Source organism: Cornus florida, unplaced genomic scaffold (assembly GCF_030987335.1).
Source record: "Cornus florida cultivar Cherokee Brave unplaced genomic scaffold, ASM3098733v1 CherokeeBrave_3.0.0_Hap2_Chr08, whole genome shotgun sequence".
Lineage (NCBI taxonomy): Eukaryota > Viridiplantae > Streptophyta > Magnoliopsida > Cornales > Cornaceae > Cornus > Cornus florida.
In genome coordinates, this window is record NW_026775578.1 from 74,857,315 (window position 1) to 74,885,296 (window position 27,982).

At 41.7% G+C, this 27,982-nt stretch overlaps 2 protein-coding genes across 4 annotated transcripts; both read left to right on the forward strand.

The window, feature by feature from the left end:
* The first annotated feature begins 309 nt into the window (after positions 1 to 309).
* Positions 310 to 2,004, forward strand: LOC132270471 (uncharacterized). The gene is made up of 2 exons (XM_059771651.1): positions 310 to 471; positions 628 to 2,004. The coding sequence occupies exons 1-2, from the start codon at positions 310 to 312 to the stop codon at positions 2,002 to 2,004; spliced, it is 1,539 nt and encodes a 512-aa protein (XP_059627634.1).
* Positions 2,005 to 17,926: 15,922 nt separating this feature from the next.
* On the forward strand, positions 17,927 to 26,123 carry LOC132268131 (pentatricopeptide repeat-containing protein At3g20730-like). Of its 3 annotated transcripts, none has more exons than XM_059768874.1 (6): positions 17,927 to 19,012; positions 19,799 to 21,311; positions 21,810 to 21,884; positions 21,975 to 22,052; positions 23,890 to 24,015; positions 25,394 to 26,123. In XM_059768874.1, the coding sequence occupies exons 1-2, from the start codon at positions 18,274 to 18,276 to the stop codon at positions 20,911 to 20,913; spliced, it is 1,854 nt and encodes a 617-aa protein (XP_059624857.1). In that variant the 5' UTR covers positions 17,927 to 18,273; the 3' UTR covers positions 20,914 to 21,311; positions 21,810 to 21,884; positions 21,975 to 22,052; positions 23,890 to 24,015; positions 25,394 to 26,123. The 3 variants fall into 3 exon arrangements, with proteins under 3 accessions (XP_059624857.1, XP_059624856.1, XP_059624858.1); XM_059768873.1 differs by lacking the exon at positions 25,394 to 26,123 and adding an exon at positions 24,933 to 25,266; XM_059768875.1 differs by lacking the exon at positions 25,394 to 26,123 and adding an exon at positions 24,933 to 25,266 and having other exon boundaries at positions 21,818 to 21,884.
* The last annotated feature ends 1,859 nt before the right edge of the window (positions 26,124 to 27,982 follow it).

Consider the following 27,982-nt stretch of genomic DNA (forward strand, 5'->3'; position numbering starts at 1 on the left):
TGTGTAGATTATACCAACCTCAACAAAGCCTGCCCTAAAGATAGCTACCCTCTGCCCAAGATAGACCAAATGGTTGATGCTACCACTGGCTACGAGAGGTTGACATTTCTAGATGCATACTCGGGATACAATCAGATTCCTATAAACCCCGAGGATGAAGAAAAAACGGCTTTTATTACATAAAAGGGGACTTATTGTTACAGGGTCATGCCCTTCGGACTGAAGAATGCTGGAGCTACTTATTAGCGCCTTGTCAACAAAATATTCGATAATCTGCTGGGAAAGACAGTTGAAGCATATATAGATGACATGGTGGTTAAAAGTGTGAAGAAAGAAGATCATCCGAAACATCTACAGGAAGTTTTCAATACTTTGAAGAAGTACAACATGAAGTTGAATCCATCCAAGTTCTCCTTTGTGGTATCATCAGGACAATTCCTCGGCCACATAGTGAATAAAAGAGGGATAGAGGTAAGTCCGGCTCAGGCTAAGGCCCTCATCCAGAATTAAGAACCAAAAAATCGTAGGGAGGTGCAGGTTCTTACTGGTCGGATCGCAGCACTCAGCCGGTTTATATCCGGATTGTCAGATAAGTGTAAACCATTCTTTGATGCTATATGATCCAAGAATAAAGATATATGGAGACCTCAGCAGCAGGAGGCCCTCAGTCGGTTGAAGGGTTACATGGCTGAACCACCAATTCTATCCGCTCCAAAACCCGGGGAGGTTCTTATTATGTATTTGGCAATTTCTAATATAGCGACAAGGGCAGTATTGATTAAAAAGGAAGGAAAGAGACAATATCTAGTCTTCTACACAAGTAAGACCATGACAGATGCAGAGATGCGATATAGTAAAGCAGAAAAAGTCATTTTAGCTTTGATCTATGCCAAGAGGAAGCTTCGGCATTATTTCGAATCTCATAGCATTGTGATACTCACCAACTATCCTATACGGGGTATACTCTCTAAGCCCGATTTATCTGGGAGAATTACCAAGTGGGCTATCGAGCTTAGTTCCTTCGACATAACTTATGAGCCAAGGGTGTCGCACAAAGGACAAACCGTAGCGAACTTTCTTCTCGAGTATGAAGATACTCCCGAAGAGCTGGCACACCTTGAACCACAGTGGGAACTTCGAGTCGATGGTTCCTCGAATCAAGCAAGTGCAGGAGTAGGCGTTGTAATGTCAACACCTGAAGGCACCAAGCTGCAGCAATGTATCTGTTTGAAGTTCCCAGCTATGAACAATGAGGCCGAGTACGAGGCATTACTTGCTGGTCTTCGATTAGCTAGCAGTCTCCAGGTACGTTGCTTAAAGGTTTTTAGTGACTCACAGCTTATTATAAATCAAGTGACAGGTCAGTACCATCCCAAAGAGGAAAGAATGAATGCATATAAAGAAGCTGTAGAGAATGTTGCACGGGGATTCGATCAGATCGAATTCTATCAGGTACCTCGTGTTGAGAATGCTGAAGCAGATCAATTGGCCACATCAGCGTCATCTTCAAATGAGGATCTGATTCAGATTGTGCCGATTGATGTTCTGGACGAGCCCAGCATTAATCCTCCGCAGGAAGTAATGGTGGTTCCAATTATTCCTCGAGAACCATGCTGGATTGATCTATTGGAAAGTTACCTCAAGCATAGAGTTCTTCTAGACCAGAAGTCCGAAGCACGAAAGCTCTGTATCACCGCAGCTAAATATGCCATCATTAACAATCAGTTATACCGAAAGTCATTTTCAGGTCCTTACCTGAAATGTTTAAGCCCTACTGAGGCTTTTGTGGTGTTGAGACAAATCCATGACGAAGATTGTGGCAACCATTCTGGGGGCAGATCCCTCGCGCATAAAGTCCTGACTCAAGGTTACTTCTGGCCGTACCTGGCCCGGAATGCAGAAGAGTATACACGGAGGTGTGACAAATGTCAACGTCACAGTCCCATGAAGCATCAACCTGCCGAAGATTTGCACGCAATGGCAAATCCATGGCCATTCGCATAATGGGGGATTGATATGGTGGGCCCATTACCCAAGACTGTGGAACAAAAGGAGTACGTGCTACTGGCTACAGATTATTTCACTAAATGGGTAGAAGCCGAGGCCTACTTAAGTGTGACCCATGAGGAGGTAAAAAGTTTCCTTTGGAACAACATCATTTGCCGGTTTGGGGTCCCAAAAGTCATTATGATGGACAATGGTAAGAACCTTGATAATAGAAGTACAAGAAAATTCTTTGCTGAGCATGGAATTATACAAAAGTTAGCTGCAGTCAGTCATCCACAAGGGAATGGACAGGCTGAAATAACTAATCGGACAATTTTCAGTTGTTTAAAGAAGAAATTGGAGAAATTCAAAACGAAATGGTACGAGAATCTCCCTCAGGTGTTTTGGGCGTACCGAACCACACCATGACAGCCTACGAGAGAGAGTCCCTTTGCCATGGCTTATGGATCTGAAGCTGTGATTCCAACCGAAGCGGCAGTTCCAACCCTTCGGACATTCTTATTGCTTGAAGGAAACAATAGTCAGCAGCTCGAACATAGTCTCGATCTCCTAGACGAAAAAAGGGATGCTGCAGCAATTAGGCAAGAGACAGCTCATGTAAAGAAACTGGAACCTAATTGGACCGAACCCTACAGGGTTACCGAAGTAGTGGGGAAAGGAGCATATCGTTTAGCCGAAGCTGACGAACGTCCCATTGCGCATCCTTGGAATGCAATACACCTTAAAAGGTATTTCCATTAGATAAGTTTGTCAATTTTGCTACAAATTCTTCACAAATAAGGCTGAGTATGCCCACAGTCAGCCAAACTTTTCTTTATTTGCTTCTATCATATTCAGTATAATTCTACTCCATTTATTCCTTTCCATAAAAATGGGGGCCATACTACTATATGATTATGAAACTTTTATGCATGCGTCGCATCATGCAGATTTTATGCATGCCAAGTCGCACTATGCAATTTTTATGCAGAGCAATGTTAGAAGCAAGCTGTTAAAAAAGCATTCGTCACAATGATTTTTAAGAAAAAACATGAGTTATGGCCTATGGTTAAAATTCTCTATCCCACATCGACAAAAAAGTATGTGTTACATTCTGTTATATATGGGAATATTCAAATAGTTGATTGCGGTGTAAGGAGGGCCCACTAGTATTAAAGGCTGTCAAGCTCAATACCAGAGGCATTCCTTACACCGAACTTTTTGACAAAATCTAGTCTATGTCCCACATCGGATAGAAATACAAAAGAAATACGGTTAATATATACGTAGTCCACTACATTTGGTTGCCAAGAAGGGAGTATCAATGGAGGAAAGTCTCCAAAGTCAACAAATAGGAAACTTCACAACCACTGTTACTCGCTTTCTTGGCCTCCTATCATTTTTGAATCATCGGCCTCATGATAAGTTGTTTGAGAAAAATATATGCAAACGTCCCCTCAGGCCCAGTGCCGGGGAGTAATTCATTAGCCTCGGACCCTAAGTGTCCAGCTCGGCAAGCCTCCCCTCAGGTTCAGCGCCGGGGAGTAATTCATTCGCCTTGGACCTTAAGTGTCCGGCTCGGCAAACCTCCCCTCAGGCTCAGCGCCGGGGAGTAATTTATTCGCTTCAGACCCTAAGTGTCGGGCTCGGCAAACCTCCCCTCAAGCTCAGCGCCGGGGAGTAATTTATTCATCTCGGACCCTAAGTGTCCGGCTCGGCAAACCTCCCCTCAGGCTCAGCGCCGGGGAGTAATTTATTCGCCTCGGACCCTAAGTGTCCGGCTCGGCAAACCTCCCCTCAGGCTCAGCGCCGGGGATTAATTTATTCGCTTCGGACCCTAAGTGTCCGGCTCAGCAAACCTCCCCTCAGGCTCAACGCTGGGGAGTAATTCATTCGCTTCGGACCCTAAGTGTCCGGCTCAGCAAACCTCCCCTCAGGCTCAGCGCCGGGGAGTAATTTATTCGCCTCGGACCCTTAGTGTCCGGCTCAACAAACCTTACTCTTACGCTCATATTCACTGATTCTAAGTTCGGTAATATAAGCCACGAGATTGTCCCACATCGAAAAACCACAAGAAGAAACAAGTATAAATATACTTGCTTCACACAAATCCATTTCAAGAAGGGTTCCCTTAACGGTTAAATCACCAAAGGAAAAAACAATCCTCTATTATCAGATAAACCATTAGAGGAGATCTCTTCTTCACATCTTATTTATTTTGCTTCGGAATAGAACAGATAAGGAACTCTCAAGCAGGGTACTTTCTTTAAAAATAATCTCATCTAACAAAGTGTGTGCAATATTAAAAGCATACAAGCATACTTAGTCGAAGCAAAATAAAAATGACACTGCTTAAGAAACATGGTTATATCATTCATATCTATCATTCCCAATGTTATTTCATTACAAAAATATTACTCTATCCTACTTCCTCTTCGGATCAAACGGGGTAGATTCAAAAGCATCTACCACAGCTGGACTTGCAAGTGGAGGATTTGATGGGCCAGTTGCAAGAGTGGAGACACTTGGAGCTGAAGGGACCTCAGGATGAGCTTTCACCATCTCGACAAAAAAAACTTCAGCTTCCTGAGCTTTTGGACCCTCATCATAAGGGAAAGACACTCCCATATGGGCATCAAAAGCCTCGGGATCTGTTGTCTTTTCCCCTTAACCCTGATTAAAGCCGGACCTGAAAGCCTTGGCGCTAGATAAGCACACCAAACTAGAGTAACGACCTTGCATCTGCCTCCCTGCAATGATGCAGGTGTTAAGGGCATCATTCAAACGCTGGACTTCAGCCTCCAGCGACTCAACTTTGGCATCAGAAGTAGCCAGACGCTTCTTGTAAACATCCCGAGCCTCGTATGCAATTTGTGCATTGGCAATGGCATGGGATGCCTTCTTCTCAGAATTACTGAGGTCTTTCTCCAGCTTCTTAAGGGAAAGAGACTGAGCCTCAGCAATAGCACAGAGGGCCATAGTATGGTACAAGCCCTGCATTATGAGATAATAACAATGTAAGAAAGTGTGTAAGGCAATTATGACAATGGAAATGAAGGACGGAGCAAACCTCTATGGCTCGAACAGGGGCAGATGGGAGTAGCTGTTCCAACCCCATTCTGCCGATAATTTTTTCATCCTTGGGGAGCCACATTCCCCGAGCAATAGCCAGTGCTGTAGATGAGTTAGCGATCATAGAATCACCAACATGGAGGATGGACTTGTCAGCCCTCGAGAAGGAAGGAGTCCAAGGTGCTCCAGCCTCGGTAAGGACGTAAGCGCTGACCTCATCCTCAGGGTTAACCTCTTCGGTTTTCTTCCCTTTGCTTTTTGGGTTAGAAGCACCCTTGGATTTCGCGGTTGAAGAGGAGTTCAGCCTTGCCCTTTTGTTCAAAAGGACTTCGTCAATCTCCTTTTCCTGCTCATTTGTACACAATATAGTCAACGGAGCATTCTCTGCAGCTTTCCTCTTCAAGTCTTTAGCCCTCTGTTTTTCTTCCTCAGTCATGGGGAAGCTGTCAAATGATGGAAGTGAGAGGTCTATGAGATCAGCAGCTACAGCTCTGGAAGCAACTGCTTTAAGACTTGCAGAAGTGAGTAAGCTCTCGATCGAGGGAGGGTTGCTCCAGACCCACCTTTCCAGGAAGGAAAGCCTCTTCTTGGCAGCCGAAAAAGGAAATGTTGCTGAAAAAACACCAAGAAACTCGTAAATATATCGAAATAATAAAACTCGACATGGGAAACAGCCCGAGCACTCTTCATGAAGAAAGGGGGGATGTTCTATACCTAACTTCCTGAACTTGCGAAGGATTGGGAGTTTGCTCGATTGGGGCACGGCCCATCTCCCTTTAACAATTATCATCCTCTCTTTCCACTTCTTCTCAGAAGTAGGAAGGTCTGTACATATCCTTTGGTGCAAGGGGGAAGTGAAAAAGAAACGACAAGGTTCGGTTCCATTCTTAGAAATAATCAGCAAGTCAGCCAGAGTCAGGTCAAGACTCTCCTACCACCGGCGAATAAGGAGTGCTGAGATTACTCGAAGGAAGTTAGGGTTTACTTGCAAGGGTGCAATCCCCAATTTGTTGAAAACTAAATGATAGAAGGGATGAAGGGGGAACCTAAGAGCATTGAGATGTCCAATAGAGAGAAGCAACTCATCTTCTTCGACGCCCTCGCCGGCACAAAAATCAGCGCCTTTAGGGTACTCTGCAATTTCTATCCCCTCGAGAATCTCGAATTCTTCCATTACGGATTCAATGGAGAACGGGATGCGTCAAATAGATAGAATTGCATTCCTTTCTTCCTTAGTAAGGATATTGTCTGACCCAGAGGTGGATGCTTCAGCCTGGATCGGGGAAGCACCTGGCTGATTAGCCGAGTCACTTACATGTTTAGGAAAGTTCAAAACCCTAGGTGGGGGAACCCTAATGAGACTAGGGGAAGACGAGGGAGTGGACTCAGAATCTGCGATCTCTATACGTTCAAGAGTAGTCGAAGTACTCATAATGCAAGATCGAAGAGAAAAAGATGAAGAACTAACCTGATAAGACGACGGAGTGAAGAATGCAAGAAACGTAGTGAGAGCAAAAGTAACCCTTATAGAATCTCTTAAGGCAGAATGGCAATGGGCAATCTTCGAAACGTCTTTTTGTAAAATAGACAACCATGCAACTTCAATTCCCTTTTTAATAGGAGCCGCAATTCGATTAAAGAGGGAATTGGGGGCAAAGTGTGGAGGGAAAAATCTCCCTCCAATAAGAATAATCCACGTCATCATAAATATAAACTTATCCACGATGAGTTTATGAAGCCTACCTCGCGCAAACCCAAATTAAATTTGAGGCTAGTCCAAGATCACTATTCACAAGCCCAATACTATTGTTATTTGACCTTCAGTCCTGTTGAAGCCCGAATCAAGAGATTATCAACACAACACGGTAACATCAAACATCCTGCCCGTTATTCAAGCCCAACTGGTTCAAGGTGTATTCAGCCCAATTTTCCAAGATTGGACAAATCCTATCGGTAGAAGGATTTATCATAAAAAGAGAATTCTTTTATGGGAAGTTCTATACAAGGCAAGTTCTATGTAAGAAATATTATACAATAGAAAGAACTCTATTTGTAAAGAAAGTCGTGTATGGGAAGAATTGGAAGACAAGCAACGCGAGTCCTACCTTAATTCTACCAATTTATGTGTATAAATAGAGGCCCAGACCTCCAATAAAGGGATCCAAGCAATTCTACGCTTCTCTATACACTGTTCTTATTTATTTTTACTGTTGAAAGTACAAAGAATTTTTCCCTAATTGTAGAGAGAGAAACTTTACACTCTCAATGATTTTTTTTCAACCCCTTTTCCCTCTCAATCCCTTCTATTTATAGACGGTTACAAACTCCACTGAGCTGGTTCTATCTTGTTCTCCTTTGGCTAGACTCGATTTCTCTCACTTTATCATGGGCTTCTGAAATGGCTTTATGGACCTGGGCCCATACGGCGCGAACTGGCTTCATCCCGTTCGTCCACACCCGACCCATCCTATGCAATATGGATCACTCCAAACCCGGGTCGTTTTGGTATCCTCATCTGCCCCCAATAATCTCTTTCCTCATTAATGAGGGTGAGATTATTGAAAGGATATGATCTTGGTCTGACCGCTTGGAGCAATAACTCGAGGAATCGAACGGCTGGCACAAGAACCCAGGTTTCGAGATCTGCAGCGCCACTTTTTGCCTTGACCTTTGGAGTTCCATGTCGCTTTTACTTCTCCTCTTTATAAACTCTGATCTTTCTCTCCTTCACCCTCTCTCTTACCTCTTGCTTCTACTCCCTGTTGCTTTCCTGCACATTCCGGCGATCCCTTTTAATTTCTCCGGCAAGTTCTTCCGGCAAGTCCTTCCTTTTCGATTCTTAGCTACTGTGCCGTTGCTGAGTTCATCACAAACTTTCAAGGTTAGTTTCTTTTTTAAAAAAAAACCTCTCCTTAAGAGACGCCTTTACTGCCTAAAACTCTTCCCCTTTTTCATGGCTTCCCCTAACCTGAACGCCATTCGATCCAAGAATTGTATCCCTCGCGACATTTCTCTCAGAGTCTACCCAACAAACTTAGACGAGAGATCTGGTGAGGGTCTTCTTCCTGGGGAAGTTTTATTCTCTGCCGTTCACTTGAACGTCATTAGGTTCCCCGTACACCCATTCTTTTGTTATGCTTTCAACAAATTGGGGCTCTGCCCCCTACAAGTTAACCCAAACTTTCTTAGGGTAATTTCAGTCCTCCTGCTCTTTAATCGTGACAGGGGTCTCAATCTTGACATTATTGACCTTCTCCTCTACTATCGGATTAACAAGATTTCACAAAACGACTTGTACTATCACTTCTTTCCTATTGACAAACGGTCAATCTACACTGATAAAAGCTCATTTGAAAAGGGTTGGAAGTGGAATTTAATTGTGGTTGGTGGGAATTGGCGGACTCCGCTCAGCCATTCCTTCCCAATCCCTTCTTCCTTCGGAGCCTATTTTGTCTCTGGCTACAAAAACCTGAAAACACATCCTTCTGAATGCAACTGTGAAAGTTATCTTCCCGTTTTTGCACTTTTCTTTGTAGATGCCTTCAAATTCCCCATGATGAATTAGTTTATAGCGTCTGTAGGGCTAGGCTAGATACCTTGCAAGAAAACGTACTGAACGATGTCCTTTCAGCTACTGATTTGCTTACATCTGATAATCTTTCTGACATCTCTCTTTTAGGGTCTACAATGGAAAACATTCAGATCCCATCGTTCAACAGGAGGAGGCGTCTTGCTCCCACCCCTTTTAACGCTCCTGCCATTATTCCATCTCCTACACCTACTTCCACATTATCTCTTCCTGCTATCTCTGCCCCAGAGCAAGTTGTGGTTGCCCCAGCTGCGACTCAAGTCTCAACCCGTTCTGCTGATGCGCCCTTAGAGCCCACCCATGCTGAGAACCCTGTTGTGGGCCATTCTGCTGAAGTCCGTCCTGCTGTCCCCGTCATTATGCCATCAAACATTTCGTCCGACACTTCTTCAGAGAGCACTCAGGATGCTGGAAATTCTGAGGACAATGGGGGGCCAGCTAATGCTGCTCTGTTGGAAAAGAGTTTGGGAAAAAGGCCAATGCCTGAGGGCGACCATGATCAGAGTGATATCCCACCGACCCGAAGGATAAGGATGGCTTCCTTCAGGGTTACTGAACTATCGCCCCCTGCCTGGTTCTTCATTCCTGAAAGCGAGTCGGCCAGAACCTCTGGTCTAATTCCATCCGTTCTTCCATGGCGACCTTTGCTCAGCCGTGAAGATGGATCAACCATTGGCCCCACTGACTCAATATATAAAGACCCCCTCACCTCGTTTGCTTTCTGTAAGGGCTTCTGGACGCCCAAAGACCTTGAAATCCAGAACAAACTGTCCTTTAGTGAGATGTTCTAACAGTTCCCGACCGCTACTATGGAGGTGACTCTTCTTCTACTGAACTGTGTTCCTTTTCAGTTATGATTCCTTTGTACTTAGTCTGACCTGAATTTCTTTTTCTTCATGCAGACTCTGTTCGGGATGTTCACCTTTCAGAAAACAATTGAAACTCTGAATAAAAAACTTAAGTCTCTCTCTATGGGCCTTAAAAGGTTTGTTGACGCAGAGACTCTTCTTGAGGCCAGAGTTGCTGAGCTGGAGTCAAAGCTTAGTGACTTAGAGAAGGAAGTTGCTGACCTAAAGGCAGAGAAAGACGGTCTGGCAAACGAGAGAGATTCCCTCAGAGCTGAACGGGATTCCCTGGAGACCGAACGGGATTCTCTTCATGATGAGGTTGACGTCTTAAAAACTGAGAAGAGTGTAGCTCTGACAGAAAGGGACTCTCTCAAAGCTGAAAAGGGAGACCTTCAGCGCTCATTCATTGCTGAACGGTTATCGTATGCAAATTCCCAAGAAAAACTTCTGAACGAACGGTCTTCCCTGATGAACATGATCAGCAGAGTCGAAGGAGGTATGAGGGCTCTCCTTGCTCGCTTTACCAGGACCAGTGCCATCCGGTATGCTGAAGGGTACAGAGACGGTTTTGTTGACCGTTCTCCCCCTGAAGGTGAATCAAGCTCTTGTGCTGGTCCTGATGAACTAGATGCTTCCCTGGACATCCACCCCCCAAACAATTATCAAAATCCACCATGCGACCCAGCTGAGAACATTTTTATTGAATGCATTGAGGTCGCCTCTTCAGGAATTGTCCCACCTTTTCATCCCTTGAACATTCTTCCTCTTTCTACCATCGTGCCTTCTTCCTCTGTTGCTGCCGACAGACCTGTGCCCGCTGAGTGGGTGATTCATCTCGACTCCCCTTCTAAGGATGATGGGGCAGGTGAGAATGGAGGGGACCTCGATGGTCTAGAGGAAGATGGTGGCGGAAATGACAAGTCACAGCCTGGAGAAGATCAGAACTGATATCCAATAGCAGCAGTATTTTTATTTATTTATTTTTTTTTTTTATGTATGGTACTACGTACCTTGAGGCCTTTTTGGCTATGAATGATAATGTTTTTGCTCAGCATCCCTTTTCTCCTTTGAGTTTTCTATTTTCAGCTTTGTAGTGTATTTTCACAAGTGCTTAACGTTCGGTCATGTCACCATTCTATCCTTTTCTTACTCATTTGTGAGCAAGTGTTTGGCGTTCGGCTTGAAGTGCCAGCTGCCACTAACTTGCTGAATGTCTGGCGCTCGGCTTGAACGCCTCTTGCCACTTGGCTTTTTTTTTTTTTTTTTAGCAAGTGTTTGGCGTTCGGCTTGAAGTGCCAGCTGCCACTAATTTGCTGAATGTCTGGCGCTTGGCTTGAACGCCTCTTGCCACTTGGCTTTTTTATTTTTTCAGCAAGTGTTTGGCGTTCAGCTTGAAGTGCCAGCTGCCACTAATTTGCTGAATGCCTGGCGTTCGGCTTGAACGCCTCTTGCCACTTGGCTTTTTTTTATTTTTTCAGCAAGTGTTTGGCGTTCGGCTTGAAATGCCAGCTGCCACTAATTTGCTGAATGCCTGGCGCTCGACTTGAACGCCTCTTGCCACTTGTCTTTTTTATTTTTTCAGTAAGTGTTTGGCGTTCGGCTTGAAGTGCCAGCTGCCACTAATTTGCTGAATGCCTGGCGCTCGGCTTGAACGCCTCTTGCCACTTGGCTTTTTTATTTTTTCAACAAGTGTTTGACGTTCGACTTGAAGTGCCAGCTGCCACTAATTTGCTGAATGCCTGGCGCTTGGCTTGAACGCCTCTTGCCACTTGGCTTCTTTATTTTATTTTATTTTTTTTTTTTATTTTTTTTTAGCAAGTGTTTGGCGTTCGACTTGAAGTACTAGTTGCCACTAACTTGCTGAATAGGAAGAGTGTAGATTTTTAACAAAGAAGAGACTTTTTATGAAGCATGGAAATTTCGTACACTTGCAAGCATGCAATTTAGAACGTACAATATGCTTGAAATTAAACTCTACTTTTACCGGTAGTACCTTTTCAGAGACATAGCATTCCATGGCTTATTGACTACCCTTCTTGTCATAGTTTCTAGGACGTATGCCCCCTTCCCTATGACTTCTGCTATTCTGTATGGACCTTCCCATGGGGAGAACATCTTTTTGACTATTCCCACCTTCCTTTTCAGAACCAGATCGCCAGGAGCGAAACCCCTGGGCCTCACCTTCTTGTTATGGCTATTCACAAGCGCCTGCTGATAAGAGGCGAGCCTCACTGCAGCCACATCCCTTTTTTCTTCCAACAAATCAAGATTGAACCTCAGCATTCTATCACTCTGCTCTTGATCCCACGCCAAGCTCCTTACAGTTGGAACCAACTGCTCGACTGGTATCACCGCCTCGGTGCCATAGGCCATAGCGAATGGGCTCTCTCCAGTTGGCCGTCTTGGGGTTGTTCTGTAAGCCCACAAGATGTTCGGTAGTTCATCTAACCATTTGCCTTTTTCATTCTCCAGCTTTTTCTTGATACAAGCAAATATTGTCCTGTTTGTGATTTCGGCTTGACCATTAGCCTGAGGATGACTGACTGCTGCTAACTTCTGATTGATTCCATATTCCTCCAGCAGTTCTCTCACTTACTTGCTATCAAGGTTGGTTCCATTGTCCATCACGATTGACCTTAGTATGCCAAAACGATAGATAATATTATTCCAGATGAAGCGTCTTACTTGAGTTTAGGTGACACTAGGGTACGGCTCTGCTTCTACCCATTTGGTGAAGTAATCAGTAACTAGCAGAACGTACTTATTCTGCGATCTTGCAGTCGGCAAAGGGCCAACCACGTCCATCCCCCACTGCGCGAAAGGCCATGGGGTGGCCATTACGTGCAGGTCTTCAGGTGGTTGATGTATCAATGACCCGAACCTCTGGCATTTATCGCATCTTCTAGAGAATTCTTCTGCATCTCGCACCATGTTTGGCCAGAAGTACCCCTGTGTCATTGCTTTGTGTGCTAAAGATCTTCCTCTAGAGTGATTTCCGTATACTCCCTCATGAATGGTTCGCATAATCTGTCTAGCTTCTGTAGGGGTAGCACACTTCAAATATAGACCCGAGAAGGAGCGTTTATATAACTGATCGTGCACAATGGCATACTTTGCTGTGCTGGACCTAATTCTTCTTGCCTCGTCCTTACGCTCGGGGAGTGTACCACTACGTATGTAAGCTATGATTGGATCAATCTAACTCGGCTCATATGGTATAACATTAACATGTTGAGTGCTCGGATTAGGCAGTTCTTCAAAAATGGAAGGTTAGATCAGTATGTCGACCGGGATGACCCTAGCTAAAGTATCTCCAGAACTGGATGCACTACAAGCCAAGCGGTCGGCATCTTCGTTATACTCTCTCGGTAATTGGATAAACCTGATCTGATCAAAGACTTTCGCCTCACGCAGAACCGCAGTTCGGTATGCTTCCATAGTCTCATCCTTGGCCCCATAGTCCCCATTGACTTGTCGAATGACTAGTTGTGAATCACTATAAGCCATCAGATTCTTAATCTTCAATTCTTTAGCCAACTTCAGCCCAACTATCAACGCCTCGTATTCTGCCTCATTGTTGGTCGCGCTGAACTCTAGTCTTATCACTTGGCTTAGCGTAGTTCTTTCTGGTGGCCCCCATTTGATTCGAGGAGCCGTCCATGAAAAGCTTCCACCAGGAATAATTACAATCCTCTACCGTATCTTCAGCATCACAGTCAAGTAGGAAATCCGCCACCGCTTGACCTTTAATTGCCGTCCTGGGCTCGTACGCGATATCAAATGAACTCAATTCAATGGCCCACTTGGTCATTCTCCCCGACAAGTGCGGTTTGTGCAGGATCATTCTCAAAGGGAAAGTTGTTAAAACGACGATTGGATGAGATTCAAAATAGTGTCTAAGCTTCCTTTTTACGTTGACCAGCGACAAGATCATTCGTTCGGCCCTAGAGTACCTTCTCTTCGGTTCAGACATCGTCTTGCTAACATAAAACACCGGGAACTGCTTGCCCTCTTTGCAACGGATCAGAACGGCACTGGTTGCTATACTGGACACCCCAAGATATAGAAAAAGTTTTTCATTCGGTTCTGGAGCAGACAGAACCGGAGGATTACGCATGTACTCCTTCAGGCTAGTTAGTACCTGCCGTTGCTCATCCCCCCAGGTTTGTCTTCCATGCCCTCGTATTGTATCAAAGAAAGGTTTACAGCTGTCCGAAAGCGTGGAAATAAATCGGCTCAATGCGGCTATCCTGCCTGTGAGTGCTTGCACCTCTTTAATTGTCTTTGGCTCTGCATTCCTGATCAAGGCTTCTGCCTGTGCTGTGCTGACCTCAATTCCTCTATGATTGACCACATGTCCCAGGAATTGACTGGAGCTTACACCGAACGAGCATTTGGCCGGATTAAGCTTCATCCCATACTGGCGCAACACATCGAACACATCTTGCGGGTGCGCTAAATGATCGTTCTTCTTCTTACTCTTGACCACCATATCATCAATGTAAGCCTCGACAGTGCTGCCCATCTGGCCCTTAAAAATCTTGCTGATCAGCCTCTGATAAGTAGCTCCAGCATTTTTTAATCCGAATGGCATGACTTTATAGCAATAAGTCCCTCGTTCAGTAACAAATGAAGTTTTCTCTTCATCAACTGGGTCCATAGGAATTTGGTTATAACCGGAATAAGCATCCAGGAAAGTTAACCGCTCATATCCTATGGTGGCATCTACCATTTGATCAATCCTGGGCAATGGGAAACTATCCTTTGGGCAGGCTTTGTTTAGGTTGGTGAAGTCGATGCATACTCTCCATTTCCCATTCTTCTTCTGCACTACAACAACGTTAGAGAGCCAGGCCGGGTACTGAACTTCTCTGATAAATCCGGCTTCAAGCAGCCGATCAACCTCCTCAGCTATAATCTGGTTTCATTCTGGAGCAAATCTTCTCTGCTTCTGCTTCACTGGCTTTGCATTTGGATCCACATTGAGGGAATGGCAGGATACAGCAGGATTTATCCCTGGCATATCTGAATGGCTCCATGCGAATACATCCGCATTCCGAATCAGGAAATTAGTCAACTCTAGTCTCTCTTCTTCAGTGAGTTTGGTGCCCACCCTTGTTGTTCGGTCTGGTTTCTCATGATCAATCTTTACTTCATGAAGGGGTTCTGTGGTCAGAACTGGTGGCTCCTCCCCCTTATCCTTGCTGGGAGGAGGGTTCTGTAATTGCTATTTTGGAATGGCGGAACGGATGGGATTTTTCCCTTTTCCAGCAGATTTCAAAGTTACTGAATAACATTCTTTAGCCGCAACCTGGTCCCCGTGTATATCTATCACCTTGGTCCCATCCGGACCCAGACATCGCATCACTTGATGTAAGGTCGACGGAACACCCTGAATTCTGTGAATCCATCCTCTGCCCATCAAGAGGTTGTATGATGGATAAATTTCCACTACCACGAAACTATCAGTCAAAACCCGCTCAGCGGCTTGTACTGTCAATTCCACTATTCCAATGGGTTCCACTCGCTTCCCATCAAATCCGAGCAACGGATTTCCTGTGGGTTTGAGTTTTTCGGGTTCGATCTCCAGTCGGTCGAACGTCACCCTGGGCATAACATTTGCACTACTTCCTGGATCAATCAGGACTCTCCGAACCAGGCATTCTACAATCGTCAGACTGACGACTAGTGGATCTTCTTGAGGAATCTAAACGCGTAGCAGGTCCGTTTTATCAAACTTTATCGACGTGGACGTGTTCTGCTGGTGCAAAGCGCGCACACTACCAATTCTTCTTTTCAGCTGGGCCTGGCGTAACCTCATCCTGAGCAACTCCTCTGATTCTGTCGTTTGTTCAGGCCGGCCATGAATTGCGTTTATAATCCGGACGGGCTGGGAGTTGTGTTGGTTCGGCCTCTGGTTCCGCTTGATTTGTTCAGTTGGGCGGTTATGCTCTTGCACCGGACCCTGAACATAGCTTGCAAACTCCCCCTTTGCGATCAGCATCTCTACCTGCCTCCTTAGGTTCCTGCATTCGTTAGTCTGATACCCAAAATCACTATGGAAAGCACAATGTTTAGTCTGATCCCTCTGTTCAAGAGGCTGCCTGATTAGCAGAGGAGGACGAAACTTATCTTTGTTCTCCCGGTATAGCCTTGCTAAGGTGACTCTGAGTGGAGTGACTGATTCCTCCTCCCTGGGCCTCTTCTCCGCCTTCCATGAGGGGTGACGTTGCGGTTGAGCTTGTTTTTGCCGGATCTTGGCTTTGGACTTCTCCTCCGTCGAAATAATTGACGTCTTCCTTGAATTAGCTGCTTCTTCCTCCTCAAGGCGAACAAAACCGTCAGCTCTCTCGTTCAGCTCGTCCATTGTCTTTGGCGTATTAACCACCAAGTTGGTGTGGAACGGCGTCCCCCGGTTCATTGCGAGTTTAAATGCTTGGACTGCTGTTGACGGGTGACACTCCATTACCATGCTTTTAATGAGGTTGAACCGGGTGAGAAAAGCTTGGAGCCGCTCATCCTCATGCTGCTTCATTGTAAAAAGGCTCGATACGTCCTTAGCCGGACGCTTATTCCCGTAATACTGGCTTATGAACTTATCACATAAGTCCTGGAAACTGGCGATTGAGCCTTGAGCCAGATTCTTAAACCAATTGAGAGCTGGTCCAGCCAAGCTCGTAGGGAAGCACTTGCACATCAAAGGATCATTATTAGTATTCAAAGCCATTTTCAACTGAATATGGTATATGTGATCGACCGGATCGGTTGTTCCGTCGAACAGAATGAAAATCGGCATGGAAAACTTCTTCGAATTCGGCGCGTTTAGAATTTCATCAGTGAACGGCGATGCGACCGTCCTTGCTGAGGAACGCAGTGCTTCGTTTTCTCTTGAAAACCGTGACGGAAATCCTCGATCAGCAGATCTCCTTTCCGAGCTATGGTAATCAACTGTCGCTAATGAAGGTCGGTATGGCAGATCGAACGACCTATCCTCCGCAAATTCACTCCGCCATGGTGACGCAATCCGATGTTCATACGCCGGTGCTTCCTCCCTCATAATCCGTTTGTGATGCGGTTCCAGACGAACAGATCCTTCCCGATCCTCTACTCGGCCGACATTCGGAGGCAGATTACCGATTATACCTTCATCACGACGTTGACCACCACGATTGACGTCTTCTGGATCACCTTGATGATCAGCTTCGGACGATAAAGCTCCCTCTCCTTCAGGAGGCGGCCTCGAAATTGCAGGAGCCTCTCGATGCTCCATTCCAGCTTATAGCTCTGCATTTTCTTTTCTCAAAGCATCGATCATGTTCATCAGCTCATCGAGCTTTGTCTGCTGGCCGTTCTCCAAAGAATTCGGGTTCGCCTCTCCGATCATCATTCCAGATCGGAGCAAAGTCATCAACTGCAGGCTTCTTGATCAAATCGGAGTTCCGCTAACGCACGCACACCAGATCTGAACTTATGCTTGCCGAATTCAGTCCACTACTGGCCGGATTCAGTAACCACAACAGATCACAACCGCGCAATTCGCCGAATCAAGCACGGATCTGATCTGCTTGGATCGGACGCCAATTTTCCAAAATCAACCGGATCTGGACTCGTCAAGACAAATCGTATTATCACCAATGTTGATTCAGCTTTCGCAGATTAATCGTCTTCCTCGCAGAATGCGTTGAATCAATCCGATCTGGAATGATATCAATCAATCCTTCCCGTTCTTCCCACAGACGGCGCCAATTGAAAGTACAAAGAATTTTTCCCTAATTGTAGAGAGAGAAACTTTACACTCTCAATGATTTTTTTTCAACCCCTTTTCCCTCTCAATCCCTTCTATTTATAGACGGTTACAAACTCCACTAAGCTGGTCCTATCTTGTTCTCCTTTGGCTGGACTCGATTTCTCTCACTTTATCATGGACTTCTGAAATGGCTTTATGGACCTGGGCCCATACGGCGCGAACTGGCTTCATCCCGTTCGTCCACACCCGACCCATCCTATGCAACGTGGATCACTCCAAATCCGGGTCGTTTTGGTATCTTCAACTGTTTATGAGTGTGTTGTATTATTTTTCTCAATTATTATTGATTGAGTAGAATTTTGCACCTCTAATATAGATATATATATATATATATATATATATATATATATATATATATATATATATATTATCGAAAATAAACTGACACAACTGATTCCCACGGGACAATAAAGTCTCAAGAACAGTGGCGCCCCATTTTGAAACCAAAATATTCTTCCCTTTTTTTTCTTTTTCTTTTTTTCTTTTTTTTGTAAATTATCAAATTTTGAAGCGAGTGAAAAATGTACACTGTACGAGTTAATGGGCATTATCTAGTGATCTAGAGTGCCCAGTTCTCCCGGTGTGTCCGTTTTAGATTTCTTCTCACCCTAATTTGGCAAAAAAAAAAAAGCAGCCCATTTTGGATAGAAGCGTCAAATGATGACTGTACAAAAAAAGCCCACTACGACAAGGGAAGCAAAAACAATGCCTTGTTAGGCCCAATTGAACAGGCACAGAGAGAGAGAGCCAAACCTACGATTGCGATTGCGAATGAACATTCTACCTGAAAAAACCTCAAAGTTTCGTTCACTCCAAACGTGGTATATGCATACCCAATTGACTTCCAGTGGTGCGATACCGATCTCATGAAGGAGTTGCAATTCATTGGACATGAGTATGAACCACATATATTCAGGATGAATCACCAGATTAGTTAAGAGTGTTCAAATACTTTTGCATGGAATTCTACCATGAACAGACTCAGCATGAAAACGGCTACCAAACTCAACGAACCAACCAAACCTGCATTTCTAGAATCAACCATTCAATCATTATGCAATTTGGGAAGATTACAAAGCGCTCTGAAACTGTTATTTTCCCGACCATTTGAGCCGGATTACTCTTCGTATTCAAAGATTTTGCAGCTTTGCATTGATAAAAATGCTGAAAAAGAGGGCCATTTGATCCACAACCATCTCTTAGCAAATGGGTTTGGTTCAAATCTGTATTTAAACACCAAAATGATTATATTTTATGCGAAAATCGGTGACATGGTCAATGCTCGTAAAGTGTTCGATAAAATGCCTGAAAAGAGTGTCGTTTCTTGGACAGCATTGTTGTCTGGGTACTCTCAGAATGGATTTTCAAAGGAAGCCCTGATGGTGTTTTCGGCAATGCACCGGAACAGCGTTAAAGCTAATCAGTTTACTTATGGAAGTGCTTTGAGGGCTTGTACGACTATGATGTGTTTGGATAGAGGGAAGCAGATCCAAGGATGTATATGTAAGGGAAGGTTTGTTGAGAATTTGTTTGTCCAGAGTGCATTGGTTGATTTGCATTCCAAGTGCGGGAAAATGGAGGATGCTTGTTATGTTTTTGAGTCGATGTCAGAGAGGGATGTGGTTTCTTGGAATGCGATGATTGGTGGGTATGCCGTTCAGAGGCTCACTAATTGTGCCTTTAAAATGTTCCGTTCAATGCTTAGAGGAGGTAACATCAGATGTGCTTGCATTTATAACTTGTTCCTTTCTGATTATATTTTTTTGTTCGCGCTTTGTCCAATATTTCTCTGAAGGGAGGTTACTTAATATAATTTTACCAAAGTGGTCATGACAGAAGATAGATAATGAAAATTATGAAATATTTAACCGTTTACAAGGAATGCCCGGGGCATAGGACTCACTAAAAATATTGGAAGGAATTAGCGCTCGGGACTCTCTGGTCATTTAGCTTTTTTTCTAAGCTATCTAGCTTGCCAGTCTATCAGATGCTGGGCTGTTGTTTCATTGATGTAAAGGTCAATGGTCAGGTTGTGAGGCGAATGGGCCTTCTGTTTGTTGCCATGGAATTATAGGTAGGGATTGTTTTATGCTGGGAAAGAACATTTAAATTTATATAGGTATTTTAGTGATGTTGACTGGACTATCCTCTATGGATGAGGGCATAAATTTTTAAATAATAGGTTTGGTGAAATTAGCTTGTGCAATGAAGATTAGTTATAGAGTTATAATGATTATTGAATTTGTTTCAAGAACTAAGAATTATGAAGTAAAATAAGCAAGGAGCTGCTAACACTCCTTTCCCGAGTCCCCACACTCTCTCAGTCACTCTCATATCTTCTTTCACTAACACTCTGTGTCCTAAACGTCATTTTCCCTTTCTGTTAAATGTGTTATTTTATTTCTTTTAACTAGATGCTTTTATACAGTCTCACAAATGTGTGTAGAATTTCTCTTGAACTTCTTCTCAGCATTATTGCCTAACTAATTTCAATAGGTATGATCCCTGATTGCTTCACCTTGGCAAATGTTCTGAAAGCTTCCACCGGCGGTAGTTGTCTCATGACAGTCAACCAAGTACATGCATTTGTCATCCATTTGGGTTTTGGGTCTTATAATGTTTTGAATGGATCGCTGATCGATGCATATGCAAAATGTGGAAGTGTGAGGAGTGCGAAGTGTATATACAAGAATATGCTGAAAAAAGATACAATATCATGCACAGCATTGATCACTGGATATGCACGTGAAGGTATCTGTAGTAGAGATGCCTTGATTCTCTTTGGTGGGTTACATCAGATGCACTTAGGGATTGATGGTGTTATATTATGCTCCTTGCTCAACATATGTGCCAATACAGCATCACTTGACATAGGAAGACAATTACATGCTTTGACTTTAAAATATCCACTTAGTCATGATATGGCCTTAGGCAATGCTCTTATTGATATGTATGCAAAATCTGGAGAAATTTCAGATGCTAATCATATTTTTGAGGAGATGGAGGATAAAAATGTTATTTCATGGACGTCACTGATTGCTGGGTATGGGAAACATGGCTATGGACACAAGGCAATTGCACTATATAGAAAGATGGAATGTGAAGGGTTGAAGCCAAATGATGTCACATTCTTGTCTCTTCTCTTCGCATGTAGCCATAGTGGATTGACTGGTGAAGGATGGGAATGTTTCAGTAATATGGTCGGCAAATACAATATCTTGCCTAGAGCGGAGCATTATTCTTGTATGGTGGACCTCTTTGCACGTGGAGGCCTGTTGGAGGAAGCCTATGATTTGATATGCAAAATGGATGTCAAACCAAATGCTTCGCTTTGGGGTGCGATTCTTGGGGCATGTAACATATATGGCAATATGTCTCTTGGAGAAGTAGCAGCCAAGCATCTATCTCATCTAGACCCTGTGAACTCAGTCAACTATGTGGCTTTGGCAAACATATATGCTGCAGCTGGCTTGTGGGACAATGCTTGGAAGACGCGGAAGTTGACTGAAGTGAGAAGTATGAAAAAGAATCCTGGATATAGCTTTTTTCTTTCCACAAATAAGAGGGTAGCTCTTCTGCAGACTGCAGAGAAGTTAAAATTACAGAACTGACTAATTTTGCAAAGTTGGCTTTTGAGATAGTGGCTGAATTGTTACCTGATGCAAAAGACTGCTTTGATACCAAAAATGATTTACCCACAAAAGTGAAGATTATTATTAGAAAGGAGGGTGGCCGCTCCATCTTGACCTGGTGGTCACAAGTTCGATATAAGGAAACTTCCTCAAAGGTAAGGCTGCGTACATCTAACCCTTTCCCAGACCAGTAATGGTGGGAGTCTCATCCACTGGACCAATCCATTTTATTAAACAAATTGGTGATGATACAAAGGAATTAGTGGGAGTCTAGGAGATGGTAACGTCAACTCATTATGATCCAAGGGCATTAGGATGTCATCATTGTACTTCTCTTGGTCGGATTCTCATAATCATTCTGAGCTTCAAACATTCAGGTACCTTCCAACTCTTCCTTATGATGTTCCCCTGTTGCATGTTTTTTTTCCTCCCTTTTTCTAGTTGACTATATAGTCAAGTTGATTCATATTATTATCATATATGTAGCCTATTCGATGGATATTCTTGTATATATTTTTGTTTACATATTCTTGATATTCTTATATTTTTGATAATGACAATTAACCTCTTTAATCATCTACCTGTTACAGTTATATAAGATCTACTAACACTGGTACATGCATCTTATTATGCAAGTATCCAGAGGATTGATGTTCACTATGACTTCATCTTTATTTAGAATTAGAGTTAAAAGTTCGTAAAAAGTAGCCTGTTCTAACAATTTACAATGTAATGCATAGGTCGAATTTTACCATGTGAAGTTCTTTATGCGTAGTATATTAGTGGCAAATCTCAATTATATTTATAAGTTTGAATGACAAACAATTCACTATGATTGATGTATTGTACACTCTACTGACTTCATCTTTCTGAAGCAACACAGCTGAAATCTGATCAAGAAGCTGCCGTGAAAACTGCTTGGAAACCAGAAGCAGTGGCAGTCCAAATTGGTAGGCTGTATAGTTTTATCCTTCTTCTTTTTGAAGTGTACCAATGGCCAGAAATGAGTATTGACCTCCAAGTTGGCTATACATGTGCAGGGAACAATCATTTTCTTTCAGAAAACTATTGGCTGCAAATTGAGAAATGGAGTATCTCCTTGCGGTGATAATAATCATGTATGCATTTTCATTATCATGTAGACTTCACACTAAAGTGAACCATAAACTAGTACAAATTTTCTTTTATTGCATATGGAATAAAGTACATTTAGTATATGTACTAATATTAATTTGGTCTTCTGTTATCATAGCTGTAATCACTCATATCTGCACTGCAGTTTCTTTACCTTAGAAACTAAAAGAAAAACTCTACACAACCTTACAGATATACGTATATATATAGATGTATATATCTATGTACATGAATGGTCATGGTGTGTATGAACATCATTAGACAACATGTTGCACTCCACTCTTATCATTGATTTGGTGGTCACTAATCTTATCTCTTTGTAATAATGAACGATGAATAATGAGTAATGCCACCTGATGGGAAATACCTGTGCTGGTTATTGCTTCTATAACAGTTGTTTTAACTGATACAGTGACCTGCAGAATTGTTTGAGACCATCTTTCAAGCACTTTTATGATCAGTAGTAGATCATGACTGTCTGAGTGGTTGGGAAAACATGTCTCTGTTGTGTAAGTCTTTTTATTACTTTCTTCATTCACATAAATTAATGCAATTCCTGGATATTTTTTGAAAAAAAATTAAATATTATGGGCATCATTTTTTTTTTTTTGGATAATTAAAAAATTATGATTGATCATCATGACACTCATAGAATGCAAGTGAAGAGCATTAGCAGTGTAACTTAAGCATCAGTGAACTCTACTCTTCTTTTTCAAGTAAAAACATTTGCCAGCTTGTCATCTACTATTGCCCACTTGTAGATTCCGAGGACATTCCTTGTTTCAGGGCTTTTTTTTCTTATCTTGATTTCAGCATCTCTACCTCATACATATTATATTCATCTATTCAATTGAGGACCATAATTTCAGCTGATGTGTTGATCCAAGTACAAAGTCTTCATTGAATATGAATAGATCTCCAAATGAGTTTGATTTGTAATTCTAAATAGATTTGTGTCAAGCTGAGTAGAGATCAAGTTTGCATATGGTTTTAATACAATTTTTTCAAGATTAGCTTTGCTTTATGTTCTTTTTGCCTTGGCATTAAACTTTTACAGTTTATGCCTAAAAGTAATACCATACAATTATTAGAATTTATATTATTATCTATACATAGAACGACATAAATTGTCAGTCACTCATCCCTCTCAAATTATATATTGTATGAATATGTGTACGGATATTCCTTTTTAGTAATATTGCCTATAGTCTTATGCCATAGACACCTCAACTTATTAAAAAGCCTATCCTCCATATAAAGATGGAAAAGTAGAAATTACTCTGTTTTTCAACCTCTGTTCTTGTTTTTATCTTTTTCCACGTAGGGTTACTTTTAATATTATGATTACAGTGTACATGAAAAGTCATTACATTAATATATGATTTGGCCCACACATACACCTTTCTGTAAGAGTCCAATAAAATTTGTCAGGAGAAGTTGAAGCACTGTAAGAAATGCTTGTTAGTGCTTTGATGGAGGGAGGCTAAATATAAAGATGTGCTGCCTGAAGACTAAAATGGTGGTCCATGAAATTCTCTATCACAAAGGTCTATGCTTGGACAGAAGAAGTCTTCTATTGGATATTTTAACTTTTCTGTTGAAAATATGAAACAGACTTACTTTTGGAATAAAAAATGAACAACTTTGTCATCCATATTATTCAATTTGCGAGCAAAGAGATATTGCATGGTCAATCCTATTTGTTCTCAATTCTATTTTGAGACGATTGGGCTGCGGTTAAGGTTGTCCATTTCTATTTGTTCAGGTTTTACTGCCTGTTAATACTTATTCTTTAGCTCATGGTCAATTCTTTTTGTTCAGGCTGAAGAGAAACAGATGCATTTATGAATGGCACATGTTGGTCTGAAGGTTTCAATTCGCACAGTAAACTTTCTGCTCTAGCTATTTGTTTCTTCCTCATCTTCACTCATTGATTTAAGCTTCAAGGTAGGTAGCAGTACAGATCCTAGTAATGTGCTAGCTTCTATTGTTAGTAGTTTATTTATATTTTTCAATTATGATGGAAAGTACTTTTGCTTGCAGCATGTTCATTTCAGTTGCTCTAATAGTGGAAAGGTGCTTTGTTTACTTGTATAAAAAATTCTATTCAAAATTTGATTTGGCAAAACAAAACTTGGAATGTTGCTTTCATTGCCTCAACCCATAGTTTAGATGCCCATATTTAGCCCCTTGCTGATGTTATTTTGATAATTCAATTCCCATCAATTAAAATATCAGTTTATAGCTCAAGTAAACATGTGTGCAGTATGCAAATTTATATCACAAAAGCATATATATGAGAGAATGAAAAGGAAAGAATTATAAACTCTGGTGCAATGTCCTACCACTACATTTTTCTATATTACAAGACCATGAATCTTGCAACCTCTAAAAAGGCACAAACTTTATAGACATTAAATGACTTGAGTAGAACAAAAAGGGAAAAAACTTTACAATGAAACCGTTTTTGTCGGGGATCTGAATTACACAGTTCCCAGGACCATGGAACTGGCAGACATGGGTCATTCCCTTCTTGTGCCCAATCTGCTGATGAGTAAAGTGACACCACTCTTGTAAAGTGCCCAATCTTACCATCTAGGGAACCATCAATTTTCTTAACATACTTATTTATCCCAATTGCTTTCAGAAGGGGCCCCAATGAGGAATCAGATATTCTCCCAAAGCTAAAAGATAATTTTCTTAAGACACTCTATTGTACTTTGTCTTTTTTATTATTCTCCTTTTTCTTTTTCTTTTTTTACCAGTTTTTATTTTTCTCAGCATGCAGTAGTCTTAGTTGTTTTACTATTTGTAATGACAACTATAAACGGTTATCTTATGTAATTAATTTCCATGTATTGAAGTAATTTGTTTGGCATCGAACCTGAATCACAAATTGGAGAGGCAGCAAGAAAGGGACGTCGGCAAGATATTTTACATGGACTATTGAGAAGTAAATGTTGCAAGAATTGTATATAAAACATGTTATGGTTTGGAGTGCATATAATTAAAGGCTATCTCTGTAATCTTAACTAGATGTGCTATACATTAGTTGCAAATGTTTTGTTGAGGAGTTGTCAACTAAGCCAAGTCACTCCATTCTTAATGAGCTTGGTGTATTATTTTGTGCCTAGATGGCAATTAAATTCTTGTATACGAGTGTTGACATATGTTGTTGATGCCAATTTGCATAGAGAATTCCCGAGTGTTGGAAAGTTGTTGCTTTTATGCTTTGTGTTTATTTATTTTCTAATATGTAAGCTGTGAATTGCAGACATTGGTACATTTGTGTATTTTTGTTGACACTGGCTGTTTCTTGTCACAGAAATGGAAAACTATTTAGGTGTTCATTCCTCTAATATTGATGAAAATGAGAGAAGAAAATAAAGGAAGTACATCTTCGGTTTTCATGTAATTATAATGGCGAGTTGCAGTTGTGTGGTGGTATGAGAAGTATAGAAGCAAAGGTTCCCGGCCGCCTGCCTCCTTGTGTGGAAATGCTTCTGGATAAGGAGCCCTCACAAGATTTGAAAATGGCACGGGAATTATATTTACGCCGCCTTTATTATGGGAGTGAGAGTGCTTGTATTGAACAAGTATGCCTTAACAAAGAAAACCTTTGATAATTTATGCAAGATTCTGAACAAGTATGCCTTAACGATACGATGCATGTTTGTGTTGAAGAAGTGGTTTGAGGTAGAAGCTGGATTAGCAAGGCAATCTGTTCATGGTGATGATGACTTGGAAGTTGCCGAGGAAATTGATTTTCATGGTGGGGCAATCCCTTATAGCTAATACAAATCGTATTGGGACAATCTAGACATCAAATGAATGGACTCAAAGAGACGCACTGGCACAAGCAATGTTTGCCGAATATCAACAAAGAAGAGGAAATTTATGATGCATTCCTTGTTTGGCTTTGTCCTTGTTTGCTCTATTATGATGTTTATATGTAGTTTGTGTTTGGGACTTGGGATGGTGTTGATGTAATGTTTTTTTGTGTTAATGGATTTTACTTGGGATTGGATAAGGTAATGTGAATTGAGAATTGAGAAGTGGACTTTTACTGCTGTGTGCGCTTTTACTCTGGCATTCCACTGTGCCAGTTTCAACAATTTGAAATCTTTACGACTTCCCTCTAAATTTGCCCTCTAATTGTCATAGAAAAAAACAGCTAGACTTGAGCCCAGTTCAAGAACTTTTTGTTCCTTTTATATGCCTTGACTCTGGGCTTTACAACATATGTTATAAGATCTGCTATCGGTTTGGTGCCTTTTGAAATACCTTGGACCATGGTTTCTCTTCTGATTTTTCTTTCCTTTCCTTCTCTCAGTTGGGTAAGTCTTGACAGAGTCTTTTGATTAGCCTTCGTGTCTAGCTTGTTGCATTGTGTGTATTGAATGCAAACAAAGGTTGCCAGCTGGTACAATGGAACTTATACATAGCATACTAGTATATTAATTGCAGTTGTTTTTTCATTTTATAAATTGTACCTGAATATTATTTTTGTTTGGTTTATTGTTTGGTTGAGTAGAGATTTGGATGAACATGCTCATTCAGCTCAATAGCAGGACACATCCTATCTGTATCCGAAGGTAAGGCTGCGTACATCTAATCTTCCCAGACCCTGCAATGACATGAGTCTCTAGGTTTGTCCTTATGCTCATTCAATTCATTTTTTTTTCCCGGTAAGTTGCAGGGGCCATGCTAATCTTCAAGTTATGCTTTTCCCTTTTGTTAAGAGTATATTCCGATTTTTGGGTATGTCTTGTGTGTCAACCAATTTTGTTTGCCGAGGAATGGAGTATTTATCCTGGATTTTGTGTAGTTGCGAAGAATTTTGAGAAAAATAAAATTAGAAATACGAGGATGTTCGTCCCATGATCTTTGTCTGCATTGTGTGTATTAAATGCAGACAAGGATCTGGTTGCTGCCTGATTTAAAGATAAATTTAGTTTGTGAGAGTGTGTTAATGTGCATTATTGATATTTTTCTAACAAAAAGTTGCATCAGTAACATATTTTTTCTGCGTGTATTGTGCACAATTATTTTAGTGCTTTTGTGCATCCCCTGGTAGGGAAAAACAGTTGTAGAGTGAATAATTTAGGTTACAAATGAGCTTGCAATAATAAATGAGAATGGGGTGTGATTCATTGAAAAATTGCTTTCATTTTTATATTGGCCTGATATTTATATTGTCTATCTATCTTTATATATAATACATAGTTAGGTGGATAGAGCATTATATAAAGATAGATGAAGGTTTTTGTTGCGTCACCATTCTCTATATGATTCCAAACTCAACAACCTTCAGTTCAACTCTCCTTTTTTATGATCAGTGGTTGATGACTACGAACCCCAATTATTTCAGGTGTGGCTAAGGCATGTTTATGATCAGTGGCTAATGACTTCAAATGTCTATACAAGTGTTTATATATCTCTATATATGTGTATATGTATGTGTTGGATCCCCGTGTAGCACTTTCACCCCTTATTTGAAAAAATGTGCTAATAACTCCTTTATTCTTTTAACATTTTGTGAAAGAGTAACGATATTCTGTCCGATTAAATTGGCCTACTCCTAGTCCGAATCCTACATATAATTGCCACATAATTACCTAAATCGTTAATATTTCTTCACACCCTAAAGATACCAAAAATAAATAAAAATGGAAAGAAGTTGAAGAGGTTTTGCCGACCCTTCTTTGATTTCTCCCCTGGTAACTTCGTTTTCGTCCTTTATCTCTCTAACTTACATTCTCTTTTCCACTTTGAAAAATTGAAAGGAAAACAAAGGATTGACAAGATGCAAATTCCATTAAGGTTGGAGTCATCTTCTTCTTGGCAACAAAAAACTACTTCTAAGTTAAATTGGAAATCTAATGTACAAATGAAAAATGAAAATTCTATTAAG

Excerpts from the sequence above, each read along its gene's own strand:
- LOC132268131 (XM_059768874.1), top strand. The coding sequence starts at position 18,274 with ATGAACAGACTCAGCATGAAAACGGCTACCAAACTCAACGAACCAACC. Across the intron at positions 19,013-19,798 it reads CCGTTCAATGCTTAGAGGAG|GTATGATCCCTGATTGCTTC; the intron begins GTAACATCAGAT and ends TAATTTCAATAG.
- LOC132270471 (XM_059771651.1), top strand. The coding sequence starts at position 310 with ATGGTGGTTAAAAGTGTGAAGAAAGAAGATCATCCGAAACATCTACAG. Across the intron at positions 472-627 it reads TGAATAAAAGAGGGATAGAG|AATAAAGATATATGGAGACC; the intron begins GTAAGTCCGGCT and ends ATATGATCCAAG.